The sequence below is a fragment of the Bufo gargarizans genome, chromosome 1 (assembly GCF_014858855.1).
Source record: "Bufo gargarizans isolate SCDJY-AF-19 chromosome 1, ASM1485885v1, whole genome shotgun sequence".
NCBI lineage: Eukaryota > Metazoa > Chordata > Amphibia > Anura > Bufonidae > Bufo > Bufo gargarizans.
The window spans coordinates 549232226-549258734 of record NC_058080.1 but is presented as its reverse complement, the minus strand read 5'-3'; the positions used below and the strand labels follow the sequence as shown (position 1 = coordinate 549258734).

At 43.7% G+C, this 26509-nt stretch overlaps 1 protein-coding gene across 2 annotated transcripts in view; it reads right to left on the bottom strand.

Annotated features, from left to right (window-relative positions):
* Positions 1–26509, bottom strand: part of LOC122924482 — a 70011-nt gene that overhangs the window by 5289 nt on the left and 38213 nt on the right. For both annotated transcript variants that reach the window (XM_044275595.1, XM_044275596.1), the window contains exons 3-5: positions 14614–14668; positions 13833–13938; positions 8965–9107 (exon numbers count right to left, since the gene is read on the bottom strand). In XM_044275595.1, the coding sequence (XP_044131530.1) occupies positions 8965–9107; positions 13833–13938; positions 14614–14668 (304 nt within the window). The remainder of the gene's footprint in view (positions 1–8964; positions 9108–13832; positions 13939–14613; positions 14669–26509) is intronic.

Here is a 26509-nt window from a genome sequence, read left to right as displayed (position 1 = left end):
TTCTATATGCAAATTACTGTGCAAAGTGCCCAGCAGGGCGTTTCCAAGCTTTCTAAGAGCCCAAGCCTGCCTATTCAGTGAGACTAAGCCAGCCCATTCACAGAGCGAAGTACCTCCCCTGTGTACTCCTAACTGCCTAAAACCAATGTTGATCGAGCATGCCGAACACCATTTTGGCTCAAGCATCTCGATGCTTGGCACATGGCGGTATTCGGACGAATACCGCATGTGCTTGAGCTTCGGCTTACTGTTAGTCAGGGAGAGATGTGCTGAAGAAGGGACAAATGGTGTAGGGAGTGAAATTTTCTTTTTTTCAGTTGAAATACTTGTGAGACCCAAAAGTCCTTTTAAGGACTATTGTGTGTGGCAGCAATATCTATTTTTAGCGCATCGTGCGCTAAATAGCGTACAATAGTTAAGCCGCTGCAGACAGAGAAATTATCTGCGCTACATCTCCTGTGTAACGTGTGCACATCCAAAAAAGATCAGTGACATCCAGTGTACTCTTTCCGTAGACTGTGTCTGCTGCGTACAGTGACATTACCTGGGGTACATCTCCTATGTAACAGTTCCACACATCCCAAATACCTGTTACATTCCCTTTAATTTTTTATTAGCCGCTGCTGACATCAGCTACATTATCTGCGGTATTTCTCCTGTGTAACGTTTCCACATCCCAAATACCTTTTATTTTTATTTTTGGGCACATACACTTACAAATCCTACGCTACTGTACGTGTGACATACTTTCAAGCATATATAACATTTAATATGAAGAAGGAGAGCAGTAAAGGAAAGGGAAGTGACCGTGATGCTGATAGTGCACGCAGAGGCCATGGCCCTGGGCGCGTTGAAACTGTGCCTGCTGCCAGAGCACAAGAAAAAAAATCATCCACGATACTTAACTTAGCTTCATGTCCCAGTTTGCAGGGAACCGCAGGACAGCGCTCTCAAAGTCAGACCAGTGCGACCAGGTGGTCAGTCGGTTAAGCACCACCCTGTCTTCCACCAAGTCCAGTCTCAGTAGCCAAGAGTCTGATCAACACAATCCTCACCCTGATCCTCCTTCCTCCCACCATGGAGAGTCTTGCCAAACAAGTGATCCCACACTCGGATATTCCGAGGAGCTCTTTTCAGCGCCATTCCTTCATTTGGGCCTCCCGACAAGCCTGCTTTAAGAGGGACAAGAGATCCTGTGTCCCGATTCTCTTGAGCAGTCACAGTCACAAGAAGATGACGGTGGGGAAAGGCAATTAGTGTTTCACGAGGTGGATGATGATTAGACACAGTTGCCAATAAGTCAACCTCAATTTGTGTCTCATCCTCATCATTTACCTCTTGAGACACTGTTGTCAATAACTGAGGTTGTTGTTAGGTCAACAAGTCAGGAGGATGAGCAGAGTGAGGAAGTGGAAGAGGAGGTGGTGGACGATGAAGTCACTGACCCAACCTGGGAAGGTGGGAAGCAGAGCGAACATAGCAGTACAGAGGGGGAGGGATCCGCAGCACCGCAACAGGCTGGAAGAGGCAGTGGGGTGGCAAAAGGGAGAAACCGGGCCACACCAAACACGCCTTCAACTGTTCCCCGGAGCACCCCCTTGTGGCAATCTCCCTTGCCAAGGGGTAGGTGTTCCGCAGTCTGGTGCTTTTTTGAGTTAAGTGCGGACGACAAAAGAATTGTAAATTTCCAAATTACTGGCCCTGCAAATGTTGCCATTTCGGCTTGTAGACACTGAAGCCTTCCGCAGCCTGATGTCGGTGGCCGTCCCTAGTTACGCAGTCCCCAGCTGCCACTATTTTTCACGGTGTGCCATGCCCGCCTTACACAAGCATATGCCCTGTAACATCACCCGTACCCTGACCAACGCAGTTACTGGGAAGGTCCACTGACACATGGACAAGTGCTTTCGGCCAGGGACGCTACATTTCCCTAGTGGCAAACTGGGTGAACGTTGTGGAGGCTGGGAGCGAGTCGTACTCTGGGGTGGCACAGGTGCTACCGACGCCAAGGATTGCCGACCCTAATTCCATCAGGGTTTCAGCCACTACCTACGTTAGTGGCTCCAACCCCCACTTCTCCTCCTCCTCCTCCTCCTCCTCCTCTTCCACCTCAGAATTATCCTCTTGCAGCACCAGTCAGCCATCAGTTGGTAGCTGAAAGCAGTGCAGCACTGCAGTGGGGAACTGTCAATAGGCCTTGCTTAAAGCTGATCTGCTTAGGTGACAAACAGCACACCGCCGCAGAGCTGTGGCAGGGGATAAGAGACCAGACTGAGCTGTGGCTCTCGCCACTCAACCTAGAATAAGGCATGGTTGTATCTGATAATGGCCATAACTTGGTGGCAGTTTTGGAGCTCGGGATGCTCACACACATCCCATGCCTAGCCCATGTCTTTTAAGTGGTTCAGCGGTTTCTCAAAACCTACCCCAATTTGTCTGAGCTACTGGTAATGGTGCACCGCGTGTGTACCCATTTCCGCAAGTCATCGACAGCTTCCGCCGGGCTATCAACGCTGCAGCAGGGATTACATTTGCCTGCTCACCGACTCTTGTGCGACGTGAGCATGCGCTAGAACTTAGCGTTCCACATGTTGGCCAGGCTTCGTGAGCAGCAGAGGGCAGTAGTGGAATACCAGCTGCAACATGGTCGTCGCCTTTCCAGCCAGCTTCCACTCTTCACAAGCGAGGAGTGGGCATGGATGTCTGACCTCTGTGAGGTTTTAAGAAACTTTGAGAAATCAACACAGATGGTGAGTGGCGATAACGCTATTATCAGAGTCCCCATCCCACTTCTGTGTCAACTCAAACGCTCACTGCTCACAATTAAGGCTGACGCTTTGCATGTGGAAGAGGTGGAAATGGGGGAAGACATTACACAGGGGGATAGCCAAACCACCCTCAGTTCGTCTTCTCAGTGCAAATTGGATGATTATGATGAGGAGGAGGAGCCTCGCTACAGAAGGTAGTACCCATGGAAGTTTAATTCCATCTGTTCAGCGTGGATGGGCAGAAGAGAATGATGAGATTGAGAGTCATCCTCCTAAAGACGACAGCGAAGTATTGACTGTTGGGACTCTGGCACACATGGTTGACTTTATGTTAGGCTGCCTTTCCCGTGACCCGCGCGTTTTACGCATTTTGGACAACACTGATTACTGGTTGTCACCCTTCTCGACCCCCGCTACAAAAATAACTTCTCATCTCTCATTCCTGTGGTGGAGAAGAAGAGTAAAATGGTGCAATACCACAAGGTCCTTGTGGAAATATTGCTCCAAAAATTTCCAGCCGACAACGCTGGCGGCAGAGTACGTAGTTCCTTGGGCAACCGAGCAGAGGAGACGAGGGGGAACACACAGCAGTTCCAACAGAGGCAGGGCAACACTCTCCAAAGCCTGGGACAGTTTTGTGACACCCCGGCAGCACCCTCACCCTGATGCGCGGCCTAGTGTCACAAGAAGGGAAAATTTTGGGAAGATGGTGAAGGAGTACGTAGCAGACCGTGTGAGCGTCCAAGTTGGACATGTGGCACCAACTGGCGCTCTACGCCTTGGAGGTGCTGGCCTACCCTGCTGCCAGCGTTTTGTCAGAGTGGGAATTTAGTGCTGCTAGGGGCATAATAACTGATAAGCGCAAATTCTGACAGGTTGACTTTTATAAAAATGAACAAGGCCTGGATTGCCCCTTACTTCTCTACTCCACCAGAGGAAAACGGCTGAACATTAAGGCAATTTAAATGTGTGTGTTTTTTTTTATAATGTACTGAATACACTGTATTCCCATGCACCCCTTCCACCACAAAAAAGGGTATATGTTTCAACCTTCCTTTTCTCACCCTGATCCTCCTCTTCCATCATATCAACATGCTTATTAGTCTGCCCTCGCTCCTAATGTTGTAGAGGGTCAGCTCACCTGCAGGCCCTCGCATATGTTTTAGAGGGTCAGCTCACCAACAGGCCCTCACCTACAAAATTTTAGAGGGCCAGCTCACCTGCAGGCCCTCACCTACAATCTTTTAGAGGGTCAGCTCACATGAGGGTCACCAGCAGGCCAATCAATCATAATTTTTCAAGGGGGTATGATGCCCTCCTTTATGTGTATCCCGATGTGTTCGACCCAAGCACTCAAATACCCGAGCACTTTGGTGCTTGATCAACACTACCTAAAACGTCACCAATGCCCTCCTCCTCTGCTGATGACATTGCCGCTCTGCCTTTGCTTGCTCATCACAGTATATAGTAAGAGCATGGGCCTCAATATACTTGCCGCACATGCACAGCGCCGCTGGAATTATCACTGTGGGAGCGCCATGTCACTGCCTATGGGGCAAGAGAGCAGTGCAGAAGGCTGTAATTACATCACCGCGACCTCCTGCTCCAGATCACAGGACTTGGCAACACAGGTTACAGATCGGTCTGTGGCCTGTGTCAGAGATGGCAGCAGGGAACGGGAGTGAGGATTTTTTTTTAAAGAAAGAATATACCGGGCACCGCAGAAGGAGCATTATATACACGCACACACACACATTACTTATATATATGTATTATATATAAATACGCCCTACAGGTGGCATGGAGGAGTATTATATACCTGGCACTACAGGGGGAGCATTATAATATATATATATATATATATATACACACACACACACACACACTGCTGGCACTACAGGGAGCATGGAAGAGTAATGGGGAGCATTTTCTACTGGCACTACAGGGGGGGTATTAGATATCCCTTTCACAACCTCCTCCTTATATGTACGGCGGAAGTCACATCTTTAAAGGGAGTCTGTCATCAGCATTTCACGTTTGTAACCCTTCCCATAGCTTTCTAGCATGTTTACAGTTAATAAAAACGTTACCTTTAGCATCAATCCTGGACTTATAAAACCGTCAAAAAACATCTTTGTAACATATGCAAATGAGGGCTCGCAAGTGCCCAGGGGCGGCGTTACCCTCGTAAGTGCCCTGCTAGCTCAGCCTTTTCTGCGCTTCCCCCCCTTCCTTCCGCCCGCTCATCCTTTCCCTCTGACCGCCTATCTACTAACTTGTTGTTTCGCCGAGATCCCGCGCCTGCGCACTCAGTCCGTCGGCCGGCACATGCGCACTGCGATGCCCATTCCTTGTACGGCATCACAGTAATTAATGCGCATGTGTCAGCTTCGCGCCGTTAGCCAGCGCATGCGCATTAATTACTGTGATGCCGTACAAGGAATGGGCATCGCAGTGCGCATGCGCCGGCCGACGGACTGAGTGCGCAGGCGCGGGATCTCGGCGAAACAACAAGTTAGTAGATAGGCGGTCAGAGGGAAAGGATGGGCGGGCAGAGGGAAGGAAGGGGCGGGGGGAAGCGAAGAAAAGGCTGAGATAGCAGAGCACCTACAAGGGTAACGCCGCCCCTGGGCACTTGCGAGCCCTCATTTGCATATGTTATAAAACCGTCAAAAAACATCTTTGTAAGTCCAGGATTGATGCTAAAGGTAATGTTTTTATTAACTGTAAGCATGCTAGAAAGCTATGGGAAGGGTTACAAACGTGAAATGCTGATAACAGACTCCCTTTAAATAAGCCGCCTGCTCGCACGTGCAGCAGGTGCCATACCTACCGGGTTTCTGTTGATTGGATACATAATTTCAACCATAAGATGCCGTGGTCAAATGTGACTACGGCATCTGAGCAGTCCGAAAACAGGAACTGTGCGCTTCCGCTCCCATAACAGCACTCCCCGGCTGAGATCAGGGAACCTGTTACATTGCTTTAATAGCCCAAAGCCTCAAGCAGTCTTCTGCAATTATTAGTGGAATATACCAATACAGCACTGTATTGTTATATTGAAAATGAGCAATCTAATGCCAGTTATAGTCACCCTGGGTGACAAAAAAAATTAAAAAATGTAGATATATATACACGCATCAGGGGCCCGCGGGTCCTCTGCCAGAACATATTGTGAAAATGCTAATGACCGAGGTCATTAGCATGCGGGAGGCACAGGAAGGTGAGAACAGCACATTGCTAGCTGTTCTCACCTTCCTGGTCTTCTTCCAGCCCCACGCTGTGTCCTGACACGTACAGTGTCAGGACGTAGACGCGCACTATGACCTGACGCTGTGCGCTGTCAGGTCACAGTACAGCGCGGCGGGGAGAACACCAGGGAGGGTAAGTGAATCTGCCAAGTGGCAACGCAATCTGGAGCTTGCGAGGCAATTTTTTATTTTGTTTTTATGTCTGATCTGAGGTCTGATTGGGGCTGAGGATGGGGAGGGTCTGATGGGGGTCTGATCTGAGGCTGGGAGGGTCTGATGGGGCTGATCTGAGGCTGGGGGTCTGATAGGGATCTGATCTGAGGCTTAAGGGCCGCTGTGGGGGGGGTCTGATCTGAGGCTGGGGGTCTACTGGTACTGGGGTCTGATCATAGGCTGCGGGGTATGATCTGAGGTTGCGGGTCTGATCTGAGGCTGGGGGTCTGGTAGGGATCTGATCTGAGGCTTAAGGGCCGCTGTGGGGGGGGTCTGATCTGAGGCTGGGGGTCTACTGGTACTGGGGTCTGATCATAGGCTGCGGGGTATGATCTGAGGTTGCGGGTCTGATCTGAGGCTGGGGGGCCTATTGGGGGTCTGATCTTAGGCTGGGGGGACTTATGGGGGCTAATCTGAGGCTGGTGGGGTCTGATCTGAGGCTGGTGGTCTGATAGGGGTCTGATCTGAGGCTGAAGTGCCTATTTGGGGTCCGATTTGAGGCTGGGGGGGGGGTCTGATCTGACTCTGGGGGATCTTATGGGGGCTAATCTGAGGCTGGGGGGCCTATTGGGGGTCTGATCTGAGGCTGGGGGTCTGATGGGGGCTAATCTGAGGCTGGGGGTCTGATAATGGTCTGATCTGAGCCTGATGTAGGCTGGGGGGGGTCTTATAGGAGGCTGATGGAGGTGGGGGCAAATCTGAGGCTGAGAAAGGGACAAAAGCAAAGACCGTTGCGAAGAAAGAGGCAGGGACAGTGGCAGGGAGAGTGAAAGCTGGGTGAACCCCTCTCTGGACTGGGTTTAGCTTGGCTGCCATTAATACCAAATAAAGAACTAAATATATAACATAATATAGTGCAGGCGCCATTTTGTGCTGCAAAAATACAGCACTCTAGATTTTATAAATTGATTCGCAATTTCTGTAACTGACCCTTAAGTCACTTATACGTTTGACCAAAAATAGCCGTCAAATTTTTAAGTTGAGAATTTTGTATGGCCCCCCCCCCCAACAATGTTACAACCCCTCCTTTCCCCTAAATCAAAATACTTAACCAATAAAAATAAAAAATATACATCATGGGCATCGCTGCATGCATAAACGCCCCTACTATTAAAATACGACAATATTAATCCCATACGGCGAATAAAAAAATAAAATAAAAAAGGTTCGCCAAAACGCGCGTATGGGTTGGCGCCATCACGGAGGAGGCATAGAGGCACAGAATGGGTAATACATTCTGCCTTGATGATTCATTGTACTGATGCAATTGCACTTACACTTTATTTTTTCCTACTATTATGTGGAGCAGTATGATTTGTTGCCAGTGTGTCTTCTGGTGATGTCACCTTGTCCCTGTACTTGTTCTGTTTTGTTTGTTTTATCATGTAATGTCTTATAATCATGTTTAATAAATGGGTATTGTGATTTAATGCAGTCTGGTACCTTTTTTGTAGGCTTCTCAGAAGAAGCTTAGTCTGAATACTACTAATTAGCGTGGGAACAATTGTGCTTTACAAGGATTTCAGCCAAATCATCTTATCACGTTAAACACAGCATTGTTCTCTCTTTATAAATTTTGTATGCAATTATCAGAAAAAAATTGCGGATACCAAGGCGCGGATGGCAATGGGTGTCTTTTATATTTTTAATCAGCATATACGATAAGTTACTATTATACTGAATGTACCCAAATAAATAATGAAATACAATACATACCTGCAAATTAAAATAAATACAAACTAATAGACATTTAAGGTTAACATTTTACTACTATTATTAATATTATTATTATGCATTTCCATATCAGAATGCCTGCGAATATGTTTCAAATGTCTGATCGGATTACCACTTTAACTACATTTGAATTATGAAACTTTATAGATGCAAAGTAAAAGCGAAACATCATTAAATCAGAAGTCTGTGTTAGGGCTGTTTCACACGAGCGGATGCCGCGCGTGGCATCCGCTCCGTGAAAGAGTGCCAAGACCCGATGCGGACAGCAGAAGCACGAAGCATTAACATGACTGATAATGCTCCGTGCCTCTCTGTGACCTCTTTACTACGAAATCACACCGTGCCTCTGCAGTCTGCATCGGGTCTTGGCACTCTTTCACGGAGCGGATGCCACGCATGGCATCCGCTCGTGTGAAACAGCCCTTAGACTACTTTCACACTCGCGTTTTGTGCGGATCTGTCATGGACGGATCCATTCAGATAATACAACCGTCTGCATCTGTTCAGAACGGAGCCGGTTGTATTATCTTTAACATAGCCAAGACTGATCCGTCTTGAACACAATGTAAGTCAATGGAGGACGGATTAGTTTTCTATTGTGCCAGATTGTCATAGAAAACGTCTCCGTCTCCATTGACTTACATTGTGTGCCAGGACGGATCCGTTTGGCTCAGTTTCATCAGACGCAAGCAGCGCAAGACGCAACGCAACGTAAGCAAGCAGAAAGCAGACGCAACACAAGCAGTGTTTTGGTGTCCGTCTCCAAAGCGGAATGGAGACTGAACTGATGCATTCTGAGCGGATCCTTTTCCATTCAGAATGCATTAGAATGCAGACTGATCCGTTTTGGAGCGCCAGTGAGAGCCCTGAACGGATCTCACAAACGGAAAGCCAAAACTCCAGTGTGAAAGTAGACTTAGAGAAGAAGTAATGTGAAAAGAAAATGCCTGACTGTTGGGAGAACTGGCACAGACATGTAGCACACAACATATACTGACCTGTAAATGGGTAGAATTTAGGGTGTTACAGTTTGTGCGATTTCCCGGTGAGATAATAAAAACCTCATCACTGTTAGAATCGGTCACTGCAATAATACATGAAGAAGGATCATCCAGCTGTGACTGCTGAGAAACATCTGCAACTATATCAGAGAAAACAGGAGGATCATAATGTGCCTCAGGAAAATGTACCAAATCTAAGGGCTCATGCACATGGGTTAAATTACGCAAGCACTATTCATGTAATAAACGTCTCGCTTTTATTTTGGGTTCCTTAGCCAGACAATAAATCTAGAGACAAATGGCTTGCAGAAGTCAGGGAGAGAAGATAGCAAGCTAACGCCGTTTAATGCCCCATACTGGGCTGGAATGTTATCATGGGAAGTGTTACCGTCCCTGCTCTACGTTGCAGGCAGAGCAGTGGTGAAAGGTTTCTCCCTCCCAGCTAAAACAGTCCTTGGCAAGCAAGGATGTCAGCAGGGAAGCAACTTGTGATAAATACACTGCATGGCCAAAGATATGAGGACATCTCTCCTAATTATTGGGTTTCATGTGTTTTAGCCACAAACAAACGGGTGTAAAAAAAATAAAAATAAAATAAGCACAAGCACACAGCCATGCAATCTCCATAGACAAACATCAGTAGTAGCACAGGTCTTAATGAAGAGATCACTGGCTTTAAACATGGCACTAATGATATGATGCCACTTGTGCCCAAAATCATTTTGTGAAATTTCTGATCAGCTGCTCACAAAGCAGTACACCACTCTACCTCAGGCCTAGTTCCCACTTCAGTGATTTCCATCAGTGATTGTTAGCCAAAGGCAGGACGGGGAAGCTACACAGAGATGAGGTATAATGGAAAGATTTGAACTAGGCCTCAGAGTGGGGCTGCTGGATTTGGTGGATGCCCAGAGATCTACGATATATTAATTCCTAGTGTTCGGTGTAAAATTAGGAAATAGGTTAATGTTACAGTGCTATGTTTGGTGTTAAGCAAACTGAGTGGTCGACATAAAGCCCCTACCTCAACCTCATGGAAAGATTGTGGGCCAGAACTTCTTATCCAATATTAGTGTCTGACCTCACAAATGCTCCTTTAGCTGAAGGAGCACCAAGTCCACAAACACACTGTAAGGGGTGCTTGACAATATCAATACACGTTGTTTTAGAATAGGATGTCCAACAAGCTCATATTGGTTTGATGGTCTGGTTTCCACATACAGTACTTTTGGCCATATAGTGTACTGATTTTTGGAAGGAAAATAGGAAAATCAAAGAGATGCTTTTTCAGGCATCCACCAATGCCAGAAACTATACAGTGGACAAAGTGGTCCACTGTGCAGTTTCCATATGGTCGTACTGCAGCTCAGTTCCCACTCACTTGAATGGAAGTTGAGCTTTATTATCCCTTGCACAGCAACACTGTGGATGGAGGCTTCTGTTTCTGACTCTGTCCACAGCTGGCAGTTGCCCAAAATGGCTGATAGGCGGGGTGTCAGACCCATGCCAGTCTAATATTGATGACCAATCCAGAGGATAGGTCATAAATATCTATGTCCTGGAAAACCCTTTAAACACTAGAGCTCCTTAGTCATCAACTGAAACAGTTATATGGGGTTTTCTGGGAGTTTCATGTTGACGGCCCATCCTCAGGATGGGTCATCAATATCTTATCAGTGGGAGTCCGTTTTCAAGCAACCCTACCGTTCAGCTGTTTGAAGAGGCCGCAGTACCAGTAAGCACTGCAGTTACTTCCTAAACCAGTGATGTCATGTTTATCAGTCACATGGCCTAGGCACAGCTCAGTCCCATTCACGAGAATAGGCCTGGTCTGCAATACTAAGCACAGCACTGTGCTTGATATGCTACAAAGAGTCAGTGGCACTTACTAGAGAGCTATGGCTTCTTCATACAGCTGGTCGGTGGAGGTGCTGGGTGTCATCAAGATAGGTCATGAATATTTTCCTCACTGATAACCCCTTTACACTAATAATACTGTTAAATAGCTTTACACAATTATTTTATCTACTTCTACAATCACCCATCCTAATCTTGTACAAGGTCAGCAGAATGCAGAACGCATCTATAAACAGTACTATATAAATCACACCCATTCGTTTCTATAGCTCGTACGTTTTCTTGAGTCACCTTGCAAATACATTTTGCATATGACATTTTGATCGCTTGCTATTACACTTTTTGTGACGTAAGATGACAAAAAATTTTTTTTTTTTTTCTTACACAGTTTTACATTTTGATTTTTTTACGGTGTTCACCTGAGGGGTTAGGTCACGTGATATTTTTATAGAGCTGGTCGATACGAACGCGGAGACACCTAATATGTATACTTTTTTTTTTATTTATGTCAGTTTTACACAATGATTTCCTTTTTGAAACAAAAAAAAATCATGTTTTACTGTTTCCATAGTCTAAGAGCCATAGTTTTTTCAGTTTTTGGGCGATTATCTTGGGTAGGGTATGATTTTTGCGGGATGAGATGACGGTACTATTTTGGCGTACATGCGACTTTTTTGATCACTTTTATTGCCTTTTTTGGGAAGTAAGGTGGGCAAAATTTCAATTTCCTCAGTTTTTATTTTTTTATTTTTATGGCGTTCACCTTGCGGGGAAAGTAACATGACCATTTTATAGATCAGGTCGTTACGGATGCGGCGATACCTAATATGTGTAGTGTATTTTATTTTTTTTATTTTTATTCAGTGATAAATGTGTTTTTTTCTCTTAACTTTTTTCACTTTTTTTTAACATTTTTTTGACCCAGACCCACTTGGTTCTTGAAGATCCAGTGGGTCTGATGTCTGTATAATACAGTACAGTACACTTATATAGGGTATTATACTGTATTTTACTTACACTTTGAACAGATCTATGCCTTTAGCACAGATCTGTTTAGCACCATGGACAGCAGGATGCCTGAGAAGGCATCCTGTTGCCATGGGAACCTTCCCCGTCTGCTCAGTTGTGGACACAACTTCGCAGACGGGGAAGGGTAAGGAGCGGGGCTGTCTGGGGGCTCTGTCACCCCATCCTGTCAGGGGGCTGCAAAGGCACAGAAGCCCCCTGATGAGAGTGGGAGGGAGCCCCCTCTTACTGTTAACTTTTTCCATACAGCGGTCCGTACAGACCGCGGTATGGAAAGGGTTAAACGGCTGACATTGCGGCACATATGTCAGTCGTTTATACCAGAGTGTCAGCAATGTGCTGACACTCTGGTATACCACAGGACACCAATGATTATTCAAGAGGAGGCGGGCGATCGCGATCCCGCCTGCCGCAACGCCCGCCTCCCGCACAGCCCGCAACACCCCTCCTGCACCACCCGCCACCATAAAATCATTCAGGGCTGCAGGGGGGGTGAAATAAACTTTATTTGGGGCATTTTAAAATTTGATCCCTGCGGTCAGGGACCGCGGGGATCAGAATCGGCAGAAAGCGCAGCAAACTGCAGGTCTGAATTGACCTGCGGTTTGCTGCGATTGCTGATACGGGGATTAACCCCCGCAGCGCCGCAATCTCATTTTAAACTCATGCCGTACCGGTACGTCATGCGTCCCTAAGGGGTTAATGTTAATAAATGTATCCTTTAAAACTTTCAGGATATTCTGATCTTTTTCAAGAACAACCTGGGATGGTTTCAGCATATACTCAGCACGAAATCATGTGGTTCAATTCAACCACATGATTTTGTGCTGAGTATATGCTGAAACCATCCCAGGTTGTTCTTGAAAAAGATCTGAATATCCTGAAAGTAACAAGGTCCTGGCACCCTGATTAACTAGGATCGCAGCACGAGGATACTACGTATCGTGACTGCAGACCGAATCCAGCGTGGGAGCAGGCAACGAAAGGCTCGGAGGACACCGGCTCTTCAGCATTACGGAGCGGTGCCCAGAGCGACTTAGAGTGGGGGCAGAGGCAACCTGGGAGCAAGGTTTTCTACAAACACATTGGACCGTAACTTCAGCAGTCGAAAACGCCAACAGTAATCACCGAGCAGTGAGTAACGGCGGGACGCCGCTTTAAACACTCACTGTGAACTGTATGATTAGAGATTCAGCAACTTTGTCTCTAATAGTGGATTCGGACATACTATCCAAGTGATTATAGGGGACACAATAAGATCCCATACAACGTTCAAACGGCTACTATAATATTAAAGCCGCAATTGTGACCTAACTGCTACACGCTGCTGAGTGAATACAATTACTACATTGTTTCACTGACAGTTTTATTCATCCACGATCTTATGTAATTTAACTCTTAATTCTGACTGTATGATTTTTAAGGCTGTTTAATTGATTCTTATATTTTTAAATGAAGTGACTTTAAAATGTACCAGTTACACCATTCTCTAATAAATTGCGTGAAAGTACAGTCACTCTTTAAATTAGTTAATACAGGTCACACACAGTCAATGACACTGGGGAAGGGCAAACAGTCGTTCTAAAAACGCTCTTTTAAAGAAAGATCTTTCGTCCACAAACGATCTTGCCTTGAACTCAATTTTTTTTATTCCATTCATTGCCCCAGAGCACTCGGGCATTTACAAATAACCCTTTGTATATTACAGTTTTAACAACGGCATTAGGTGCACACTGTATGAAACTATTATTTTGGCATTGTATGGAAGTAATATTTGGGAATTAAAAGGTGGTAATATATGGCTATAATATTACACAGTATCTGAATAGGCATTGTATAGAAATGCTATCTCGAATTGTAATGCGATTTTCTGGCATACATATTTGGGAGCAAAATATATGTACTTTTATATTATCTAAAGGGTTCATATTTAGGATAAGAAAATAAAAAAATAAGAACAAATATACTGAGAAAAGACTTACCCCCTTCAAAATGACTGGCATTTTCAAACTCTGCGCTTTGTAAGTCTTCATCAGATACAACTAATTGAAGCTCATTGACTTCTAGGGCAGTATTCTGTATTCCATTCTAATTAAATGCAGATAGCAGAATATCATAGTAGGTACAACAGCATAGTCTGATCAACATGAATGTGCTAATGTACACTTAATGAAATGCAGTGCCTCGCAAAGGTAGTCACTCCTTGGTGTTTTTTTTACTTAATTGCTGCATTACAACTTGGAATTAAAATTGATTTTAATTTAGATTTTATGGAATGGACCTGATAAAATAATCCAAATTGTCTGAAATTGAATTAACTTCCCATGTCACATAATTAGAAGAGTGCAAAGCGTCATATGATCTGTCTCATACGAGCATAAAAACACCCGTTCCAAAATGCTCCCTGATTCCACAACATGAGGACCAAGGGGATCTCCAGACAGGTCAAAGACAAATATGTGGAGAAGTGTAGAAAAATATATATCCCAAACTTTGAAAATTCAATGAAGCAAAACTAAAAACCCCCAAAAACAAGAAAGCAGGAAAAAACACCTTTCTACCTAAGCATCAAAGCAACCATGTCATAAAGTTCTATCTCACTATAACAATTATTGTTCTTTACAGAATAGATACAGCATGGCATAATCACATATGTATTACATTTATATTCACAAATACTGGAAACATAAAAAACACATTTCTTTACCTACAAGTGTATCTAAAACCATGCAACTTTACTTGTATTTTGAAGATCATACTTACCACTTGTGTGGTGATCTGGCTGTCACTGTGTTCTCTTTTGTGACATATCTTCTGCCTGAATGGCCCAACATATAATAGGTGACATTAGTGTATAGGTTACAATGTTTTTCTAACTTTATCTAATGCGCCTCTACGCTATTTAAAATAGGTATCTAGTAGATGGACACTTGAAAATACTACAGTATAGTTCTATCAAACCTCTGGACTCTCCTTACATGTTCTTCTCACTTGAGTGCTGACAAAACTTTATTTGTATGCGTGTTTTCATTTTTATTTTTTTATAAGCACACTTCAGAAATAGTACTTTGTCATCCAGCAGGTACATCATCATGTTTGAGAGCCACCCATAGACATTTATTACATTTAAAAACTCTAATTTCTTCCCTCTTGAAGTAGTTCAAAGTTGATTTAAAGAGTTCCTGTCGCCACTCCTGACCTGCTTATATTAACAGCTACATGCCTTCCCCATGTAATAACAATTCTGGAGCATCTATTCTTATGGCTCTATGTTGTGTCATTCCTTTATTATTTTCGTCAGAAGTTATGAATGAATTGCTAGGTACAGAGGGGCGGTAACCAGTTGGGGGGGTGTACCTGCACAGACTGACTCTATCCAATCATTTCTGCCATTTTCAGACTCTGCAAGTACCCCCCCCCCCCCCCAACTGGTTACCGCCCCTCTGTACCCTTACTGCAGACTGCTAGCAATTCATTCATAACTTCTAGTAGAAATAATAAAGGGATGGCACAACACAGAGCCATAAGACTACATGTTCCAGAATTGTTATTACATGTTTATTAAAACAGGCATGTCGGGAGTGGTGAAAGGTCCTCTTTAAAGGCCACTTTCACATGTTCAGTATTTGTAACTAGGGGTGAGCGAATCATACTTCACATCCAAGACCCAAAGTCGACTCATTCCCAATCTTCGTTTTAATGCTGTACAGAGACCTGTACTGGGATCTGAGGCGCGAACCACTCACCCCGTTTGTAACCATAACCAGAAGTGGAACCTACTGGGAAAAATATATTGGAAAGATGTGCGCCTCTTCTCTTATTTGGACCCATTCCTTGCTTTGGCTTACAATTACTGATGAAGAATACTAAACCATGTAAAAATGCCCTAAAAGTATGTTTTAGATCATTCGCCACTTTTCAGTTTCAAATTCATCTCCTAATGTAGGACACCGAGTTCACGATTTGTTTAGGTTTAAGAGACTCCATTCCTTCCTTTAGCTGCACGTTTCTTCCATACAGCATAACAGAACCATCCGGATGAGAATCTGTCAGCTCCCCTGACTGGTATCTTTTAGCACTTAAGTGTAAGTGCCATTTGTTTATTTTTTCTTCTAATGTGTAGGAACAGTGATAAGGAATGTTTTTCTAATATAGGCTACTTTCACACCAGTGTTAGGAGACATCCAGCAGGCTGTTCTCTGGAGTTCTCTGGATCCGGTTTAGCCAGAAACTGCCGTCTGCCCCCATTGACTATAAGGGGAACCAACGGAGATCGATCCGCTCCCTGGCATATATGCCTGGATTCGGCCAGACAAAAACCGTAACATGCAGAAACTTTAGCCAATGGGGTCCGGCAGGCAGGAGGCACTTTCTGACTATGCTGGATCCAGAGTACTCTGGCAGGCTGCTCTCTGTCAGAGCAGCCTGTCAGATGTCTCCAACGCTGGTGTCAAACTAGCCATACTTTATTTATCAAATTGTACATTTTTAGGAGTGTTCCTCTCTAAAACAAGGGAATATCAGTCTTCAGTGTGCGGCATGGTACTGAACTGTGAAGACGGTGGGCTCATTGCTTTTGCCCTCACTGCTCCCTCATATATATCCCTAAAATGACCATATGTACTGTAATATATATATTTAATACACAGCCCCTTCTATTTTTACACTGTTAGCATATTGAGTGCTGGCAGTGTATGAGCGTTCTGTATCCCTGGCGTGCTGAATAACTGACCAGCCGCCACAAAATGCATGAGAGCGAGCAGTCATCCTTCACTATTGAGAAGGCAGGGAGACAGGGAAAAGCTGTTCTACAGTATATAGAGACAGAATATGATGAACGGCTGTCCCACGTCTTAAAAGCGAGAGCTGACTGCTTGTGCGAGATTGACCATATACTATTTTTTTTGTTCACCTTAATGCCCCAAAAAATTACCAAAAGCTGTATGTACCCCAAAATGGTACCAACTAAAATGTAGCACACCCAGCAAAAACAAGCCCTCACACAGCTCAAAGACGAAAGTTATGGGTGTCAGGAAATGGTGACACAAAGCTAAATTTCTGCATACCTGACCAGTTTTTGAATTTATTCTATCAATGACTTTCATTAAAAGGGGTTGTCCTGTTATTTGTATTGATTACCTATGGTCAGGACCGACAACCGGCACCCCCACCAATCAGCTATTTGAAGAGGAGACTGCTCATTGTCTCAGAAGTTATTGTGGTACAGTGTAATGACAAGTACTTGCTCCAGTCCTCTGGAATGGAACGGGCAGCAGACAACGCATAGTGTAGTGAAGAGGAAGCAGCGCTCGCATGGAGCGCCACCTCCTCTTCAAACAGCTGATCAGCAGGGGTGCGGATCAGACCTCAATAAACTTGGCACATATTCTGGCAATCCGTGTGCCGAAATTCATACCTACGCCATCTATGAGCTAGTGTAGATTTGAAATATAAATTACACTAGACTGCAATCAATTATAGTAAATCTGGCATCCTGCAACTGGCTCGGCCTCAAGATGCCAGATGCACGTCCTACTGTTTCACAGAGAGGTTCCACTGGGCACAACTTAACACCAAATACAAACAAGATGAACACACCAGGAAAAAAACTTTTACCAACCCAAATAACTGAAAAGGTTTTAGGGTATCCTGTTGGTTGTGAAGGGTGTTGTTGCTGGAAGATGATAACATAGGGTTTGGGGTCTGCTGCCTGGCCCTATTAAATCCTACATAGAGACTAGTTCACAGTATCAAAGCTAACCACAGGGTGTCTACCCTAAAAACTGCAAGCCCCTCGGGGGCCTCACCTTGTTCTAGCTAACTAGTTCTACTCTGTCCCTATTAGGAAGTCCCAATAGCCAATGTTTCTGCTTATCAGTCTTATCAGAACACAAGTCACTGTTAAAAAAAAATACTTAGTGGGGTGGCATAGGTACATTTTAGGGCTGGGGACTGTGAAAGGTGCAAACACCATACACAACTAACAGGATGCATTAAGACCATTCCAGGTGCATCAGGCCTGTTACCCTGTATATTATTGTTGCATCGTGGTTACCGGAACCTCTGTGTACAGCAGGAGGTGCATCTGGTGACAAGGACTACTTGTATGTTGAAATTGATAAAAAAAAAACAAAACAAAAAAAACACAACACTATCAACCTCTGCACATTAAAAGGCAGGGGGTATTCCAGTTATATAAAGTTATCCCCTATCCACAGGATAAGGGATAACTATCAGATCAGTGAGGATCTTACTGACCCCCACTGATCATAAGAACTGATCATTACCCCGTGGAGCCCCCCCCTCCTGAAATGGACGAAGCAGCTGGTCAGAAAAGTGCATTGATGCTCCATTTATTTCTATGGAAGCACCAGAGACAGCCGAATACATGAGTGCATTGGTGGGGGTCCCAAGCATAGGGAGAGTTGGGTTGAACTGTTGATTCCTGATAATTACTGGCTAGTTACAGGAGGCGAAAGCAATCTCCTCCACTATATGGACACAAGCGATCGCTGCTCGATCACTTGTACCCTTAGAGAGAGTCATTGTTTCTGGGCAACAGATTACTGTTTAGACACTAAAATCTGCTGCCTGGTAACAATGATTTAGGTGACTGCACCAGTGATGCTTTTACCCGAGATCGGGTGAGCGACAGCACATTTATACAGTCATTATTGGAAAGGAGTGTTGTTAGGAACATTTCTTCCCGATAACAGACCCAATCATTTACCCATGTAAAGGGGCCTTGAAGAAACACAGTTTATTATGCTCTGAAATGGTCTACCTTTGCTATGTAAACTAATTCAACCTTTTTTTTTTTGCCTAAATCATTAGTACCCTATGATGTGGATACAGTTCCTCAGCATCCAACAGTTTGTAGTTTCCCTTTACATGCCTTCAGGCCTTTTGTAAATGCTCAGAAACAACCCAGTTCACACTAATGCATCTAGAGCAGGGGTCAGCAAACTTAGGCACTCCAGCTGCACCGAAACTCCAGCTCCCATAAGGGGGACTCCATTAACTAATCAGCACTGAAGAGCTCATTCTTGCAAAAGCCCAGGGAGCGGTGACCATGGCGCTCCTAGCTCTAGCACTGGTATTACTCACTGCTCCCTGGTCTTGTTCTCTGGGCGCCCGTGCTGAACAGGTCCTTGCAGAACAGTGTCAGGACATACTGTGCGTAGGAGAGCACTATGACCTGATACTGTGCAATGTAGGAGAAGAAGAGAGGCAGGCATGCCCAACCTGCGGCCCTCCAGCTGTTGCAAAACTACAACTCCCAACAGGTTTGGACAGCCTACAGCTATCAGCCTACAACAGGGCATGGTGGGAGTTGTAGTTTTACAACAACTGGAGGGCCGCAGGTTGAGCATCCCTGAAGAGAGGTCATTTTTTTTTTGTCTGTTCTGAGGTCTGCATTTAGGGGACAGAGGAGTGAGTTGGAGGATATAGGGGCAACAGGTGTTTGATCTGGGACTGTATTAATTTGGGGTCTAATCTGGGATATGTAAAAACTTGGTCTGCATAAATATGGGGGCTGATCTGGGGTTTGAATAAATGGGGGTGCTGAAATGTGGTCTGCATAAATTTGGGAGCCGATCTAGGATCTATAAATTTGGTGGCTGATCTCGCATCTGTATAAGTTTGGGGCTGATCTTGCGTTTATATAAATCTGAGTGCTGATTTGGGGTCTGATCTGGCATCTGTAGAAATTTGGGGGCTGACTTGCAAAATTTGTAACAGACTCCTATCTACCATGTGCCATATTTTAATACTGGTGTCTTTTTGTGTGGCTGCACGCACCCCTAACCAATGTTGTCTGCACGTTACGGTCTATACCAAATGAAAAAGAAAAGAAAAAAGTGAATAACTCAAATCTGTGGAGACATCATCTGTAACTATCTGGATCTGCCCTTGACTGCTTCTTTAAAAATGTGTTCTAATCTCTTTATTAGAAAGTGTCACTTTAAATTCATTCGGGGAGGAGCAATTTGGCTGCTCCTCCTAAATCACCGAAATACCTTGTACCGGTCCTGCAAGTCCCGGCATGCAAACATGCTCAGCTGTTCTTCTAATTCCACAGAAGTGAATGGAGTATTCTAGGAGTTGTAGTTTCAGAACAAGGAGTGCCAGAAGTTGCCCATCTAGCATTACACCAAGTAGAAGACTAGGAAGAAGGGATGCAGCTATGGTTGGTCTTCTGCTTTTATTGTGGGAGGGTGCAGACAGCAGAAGTGGGGAGACATCCAATTAGTTCAGAGCACCAAGCACAGCACCAGCATCTCACCAGTAAGAGCAGGATTGAGAGATGCAGAAAAAACGCTAAGAACATAGGCTAGAAACTAATCTAATTTTTGCCACTAAACAGACAGCTTTGAACAGAGCCATTTTACGGAGGTGTGAATAAACACTTAGCACCCAGAGGTTACAAATCAATAGGAAATCATAATATGCCATACAAACACTGTCCTTCTAGTGTTATTTTAAGACCATTTCCTGGGGGGAAATGCTCTGGTATTTTTTTATATCACAGCGTGCTCTGGGTGTGGTGTTTTTTCAGCTGTTTTTTCCATATACTCCTCTGTAGAAAAAAAAGCATCTGAAACAAACTCAAGAAAATTATAGTGTGACTAAATAAAAGCCACATTAAAAAAGTGTTTGTAAAAAATTCAAGAGTTTCAAGAAGTTTTTACAAACAAACAAAATGTCAGTACTCTTTAGGGGGCATGGTCAGTATTTAAGAGTGGAGTGTATATACAATATACTATGCCATATCTACTTTCTTCCTGACAAAGTTGGGGTAATGTCACTTTCACACAGTTAGTATTTGGTCAGAATTTGTAAGCCAAAACCAGTAGATTTTTATGATGTGCGACATAATTTACCATGTAGTCACAGCATTAGACCCCCATACAGCATCTTTGTTCCAGCCATGATGTGGCTGCAGACCACACCAGCCAGCACAGTTTGCAGACTGTATTTAATGTTAATTTCCATGCAGTTTGTACCTGCAAAAAAGTGTCCATTAATGAACAGACCCTAATGGCCACACAATTTTGCAAGTAAATATAAATTTTACCTATGTAACCATTCTGACATTAAAACTCAATATGCAAACTCTACTTCAGCAAATGGCATTTATCATGTAGAGAAAGTTAATACAAGGCACTTACTAATGTATTGGGATTGTCCATATTGCTTCCTTTGCATTATAAGCTCATTTCCAGGGGTTACGACCGCCCTGTAATCCAGCAGCAATGGCTGTGCGTGCACACTATAGGAAAAAGCGCCTACAGTGAGCATACACGGCCACCACTGCTGGATACGAGTAGTGTATAATTTAATGGAAAAATTAAATAATCCAGGAAATAAGGCAATACATAAAAACTTTCTTTACAGGATAATAAATATTTGCTGAAGTGTCAAAATTCCTTTAAGTAATTTAGTTTTCTGTGCCAAAATCTATCACATTTGCCGATTGTGTTTCATTTGGTTAAAGCCAAATAGCAAATAGCATTTATTATGTAGAGAAAGTTAATACAATCCTCTTACTAATGCATTGTTATTATCCATATTGCTTACTTTGCTGGCTGAAATAAATTTTCCCATCCCATTATACACAGCTCATTTCCATGGTTACGACCACCCTGCAATCCAGCAGTGATGGCCGTGGTTGCTAAATATAGGAAAGAGCCCTAGCCTATGTGCACTCCCATGGTCCTGGCCACCAGAGAGGCCGACACCTTTTTCTATAGTGTGCAAGCACGACCACCACTGATGAATTGCAGGGTGGTCATAAGCATGAATACGAGCAGTGTATAATTTGATGGAAAAATGAATGCAGACAGCAAAGAAATGAATAAGGATAATAACAATACATTAGTAAGTGCCTTGTATCAATTTTCTCTACATGATAAATGCCATTTGCTGAAGAGAGACAACCCCTTTAACCAAACACACATTAAAAACTAGAAAAACAGAGTTAGGCTACATGCACACGACCGTATGTGTTTTGCGGTCTGCAAAAAAAAAGTATGGCATCAGTTTTTTTTTTTTTTTGCGGAATCCATTGTAATAATGCCTATCCTTGTCCGCAAACTAGAAAAAAATAGGACATGCACTATTTTTTTTGCAGAGCAACGGAACGGACATACTGATGCGGACAGCACACAGTGTGCTGTCCGCGTTTTTTGCGGACCCATTGAAATGAATGGGTCTGCATCCTATCCACAAAAAAAACGGATCGGACAAGGAAACAAAATACGGTCGTGTGCATGAGGCCTTAAAGGCATTATAGATAAGGGGCTAATTAGTCATATCTAATAAACTCTGTTTCCACGTAATGTTAAATTTAAGTGGAGTGTCATAGTTGTAATGCCCATAGGTATATATGTGTATAAGCTGAGGTATACAAAAGGAGGGTTGCGGGGCTTAAAACCTCTCCCTTGTGTCCTCACTGCTTCCCTGCTGGTCTCAGTGGTTCTCTTCCTCTGGCTGTTTAGACTGGCAAGCCGATAAAAAGGTTTTTAAATCAGCTCTGATTGGTGTAAAATAAAATATGTATATATGTGTCACTGTATGCATATATGCAAGTCAGTGTGCTGTATGTTACAGCATGTATTTGTATATATACAGTACAGACCAAAAGTTTGGACACACCTTCTCATTCAAAGAGTTTTCTTTATTTTCATGACTATGAAAATTGTAGATTCACACTGAAGGCATCAAAACTATGAATTAACACATGTGAAATTATATACTTATCAAAAAAGTATGAAAACACTGAAAATATGTCATATTCTAGGTTGTTCAAAGTAGCCACCTTTTGCTTTGATTACTGTTTTGCACACTCTTGGCATTATCTTGATGAGCTTCAAGAGGTAGTAACCTGAAATGGTTTCACTTCACAGGTGTGCCCTGCCAGGTTTAATAAGTGGGATTTCTTGCCTTATAAATGGGGTTGGGACCATCAGTTGCCTTGTGGAGAAGTCAGGTGGATACATAGCTGATAGTCCTACTGAATAGACTGTTAGAATTTGTATTATGGCAAGAAAAAAACAGCTAAGAAAAACGAGTGGCCATAATTACTTTAAGAAATGAAGGTCAGTCAGTCCGAAAAATTGGGAAAACTTTGAAAGTGTCCCCAAGTGCAGTCACAAAAACCATCAAGCGCTACAAAGAAACTGGCTCACATGCGGACTGCTCCAGGAAAGGAAGACCAAGAGTCACCTCTGCTGCGGAGGATAAGTTCATCCGAGTCACCAGCCTCAGAAATTACATTTTAACAGCAGCTCAGATTAGCGACCAGGTCAATGCCACACAGAGTTCTAGCAGCAGACACATCTCTAGAACAACTGTTAAGAGGAGACTTGTGAATCAGGCCTTCATGGTAGAATATCTGCTAGGAAACCACTGCTAAGGACAGGCAACAAGCAGAAGAGACTTGTTTGGGCTAAAGAACACAAGGAATGGACATTAGACCAGTGTAAATCTGTGCTTTGGTCTGATTAGTCCAAATTTGAGATCTTTGGTTCCAAACACCGTGTCTTTGTGCGACGCAGAAAAGGTGAACGGGTGGACTCTACATGCCTGGTTCCCACAGTGAAGCATGGAGGAGGAGGTGCGATAGTGTGGTGGTGATTTGCTGGTGACACTGTTGGGGATTTATTCAAAATTAAAGGCATACTAAACCAGCATGGCTACCACAGCATCTTGTAGCGGCATGCTATTCCATCCGGTTTGCGTTTAGTTGGACCACCATTTATTTTTCAACAGGACAATGACCCCAAACACACCTCTAGGCTGTGTAAGGGCTATTTGACCATGAAGGAGAGTGATGGGGTGCTGCGCCAGATGACCTGGCCTCCACAGTCACCGGACCTGAACCCAATCGAGATGGTTTGGGGTGAGCTGGACCGCAGAGTGAAGGCAAAAGGGCCAACAAGTGCTAAGCATCTCTGGGAACTCCTTCAAGACTGTTGGAAGACCATTTCAGGTGACTACCTCTTGAAGCTCATCAAGAGAATGCCAAGAGTGTGTAAAGCAGTAATCAAAGCAAAAGGTGGCTACTTTTTTTGAAGAACCTAGAATATGACATATTTTCAATTGTTTCATACATTTAGTATAAAATGTATATAATTCCACATGTGTTAATTCATAGTTTTGATGCCTTCAGTGTGAATCTACTATTTTCATTGTCATGAAAATAAAGAAAACTCTTTGAATGAGAAGGTGTGTCCAAACTTTTGGTCTGTACTGTATATGTATGTTCCAGTGCATAAATATCCAGTGCTTGTATGTGCGTTACGGTGTGTGTTTGCGTATGTATGCATATCCTAATCACATTTGTCCATGTTCATAGCAAAGAAAATACCCAGCTTTACAAAATATATACACACACACACACACACACAGTGGATATAAAAAGTCTACACACCCCTGTGAAAATGTCAGGTTTCTGTGATGTAAAAAAATGAGACAAATCATTTCAGAACTTTTTCCACCTTTAATGTGACCTATAAACTGTACCACTCTATATAACAAAAAAAAATAATATATGAAATCTTTTAGGTGGAGGGAAGAAAATAAATAAATAAATAAATGTGGTTGCATAAGTGTGCACACTCTCTTATAATTGGGGATGTAGCTGTGTTCAGAATTACGCAATCACATTCAAAATCATGTTAAATAGTCATCATCAAGTGGAGAAAATATGGCACAACAGTGACATTACCAAGAACTGGACGTCCCTCCAAAATTGATGAAGACGAGAAAAAAAACTGGCCTGGGAGGCTACCAAGAGGCCTACAGCAACATTAAAGGAGCTGCAGGAATATCTGGCAAGTACTGGCTGTGTGGCACATGTGACAACAATCTCCCATATTCTTCATATGTCTGGGCTATGGGTTAGAGTGGCAAGACAAAAGCCCTTTCTTACGAAGAAAAACATCCAAGCCAGGCTACATTTTGCAAATACACATCTGAAGTCTCCCAAAAGCATGTGGGAAAAGGTGTTATGGTCTGATGAAACCAAGGTTGAACTTTTTGGCTATAATTCCAAAAGATATGTTAGGCGCAAAAACAACACTGCACATCACCAAAAGAACACCATACCCACAGTGAAGCATGGTGGTGGCAGCATCATGCTTTGGGGCTGTTTTTCTTCAGCTGGCACTGGGGCCTTAGTTAAGCTAGAGGGAATTATGAACAGTTCCAAATACCAGTCAATATTGGTACAAAACCTTCAGGCTTCTGCTAGAAAGCTGAACATGAAGAGGAACTTCATCTTTCAGCACGACAACGACCCAAAGCATACATCCAAATCAACAAAGGAATGGCTTCACCAGAAGAAGATTAACGTTTTGGAATGGCCCAGCCAGAGCCCAGACCTGAATCCGATTGAAAATCTGTGGGGTGATCTGAAGAGGGCTGTGCACAGGAGATGCCCTCGCAATCTGACAGATTTGGAGTGTTTTTGCAAAGAAGAGTCAAAATGTGCCATGCTGATAGACTCATACCCAAAAAGACCGAGTGCTGTGATAAAATCAAAAGGTGCTTCAACAAAGTATTAGTTTAAGGGTGTGCACACTTATGCAACATTATTTTATTTTTATATATTTTTTCTTCCCTCTACGTAAAAGATTTCAGTTTGTTTTTCAATTGAGTTTATAGGTCACATAAAAGGTGGAAAAAGTTCTGAAATGATTTATCTTTGTCTAATTTTTTTACATCACAGAAACCTGACATTTTCACAGGGGTGTGTAGACTTTTTATATCCACTGTGTACATTATATATACACACACGTATACTTGTATGAACTGTACTGTAAACTTGATAGAATTTTACATACTGTAAGTAGCATTCAAAATGACAACAACCACAATGCAGACTAAGGCCTCATGCACACAACAGTTGTTTTGGTCCGCATCCGAGCTGCAGTTTTTGCGGCTTGGATGCGGACCCATTCACTTTAATGGGGCTGCAATAGATGTGGACAGCAGTCCGTGTACTGTCTGCATCCGTTGCTCCGTTCTTTGGCCCGCAAAAAAATAATAATATAACCTGTCCTATTCTTGTCCGTTTTTTGCGGACAAGAATAGGCAGTTAGATCAATGGCTGTCCGTGCCGTTCCGCAAATTGCGGAACGCACACGGACGCCATCCATGTTTTGCAGATCTGCAATTTGCAGACTGAAAAACACACAATGGTCGTGTGCATGAGGCTTAATGGATAGAATACATTATACACATGTGGACAAAATTGTTGTTACGGTCTATTAAAGTAAGAAAAATCCACAATGGTGACTGAAATATCCTGAAACTGACAAAAGTAAGGCTACTTTCACACTTGCGTTTGGAGCGGATCCGTCTGGTATTTGTACAGACGGATCTGCTCCTATAATGCAAACGATGGTATCCGTTCAGACGGAACCGTCTGCATTATATTTTACTAAAAAAGTCTAAGTACAATTTGTATTCAGACGGATCCGTCCAGACTTTACATTGAAAGTCAATGGGGGGGGCGGATCCGTTTGAAAAATGCACCATATTGTGTCACCTTTCGAACGGATCCACCCCCATTGACTGACAAGCAGCGTTCGGGTGTCCGCCTGCTGAGCGGAGCGGAGGACAGACGGTGCCAGACTGATGCATTCTGAGC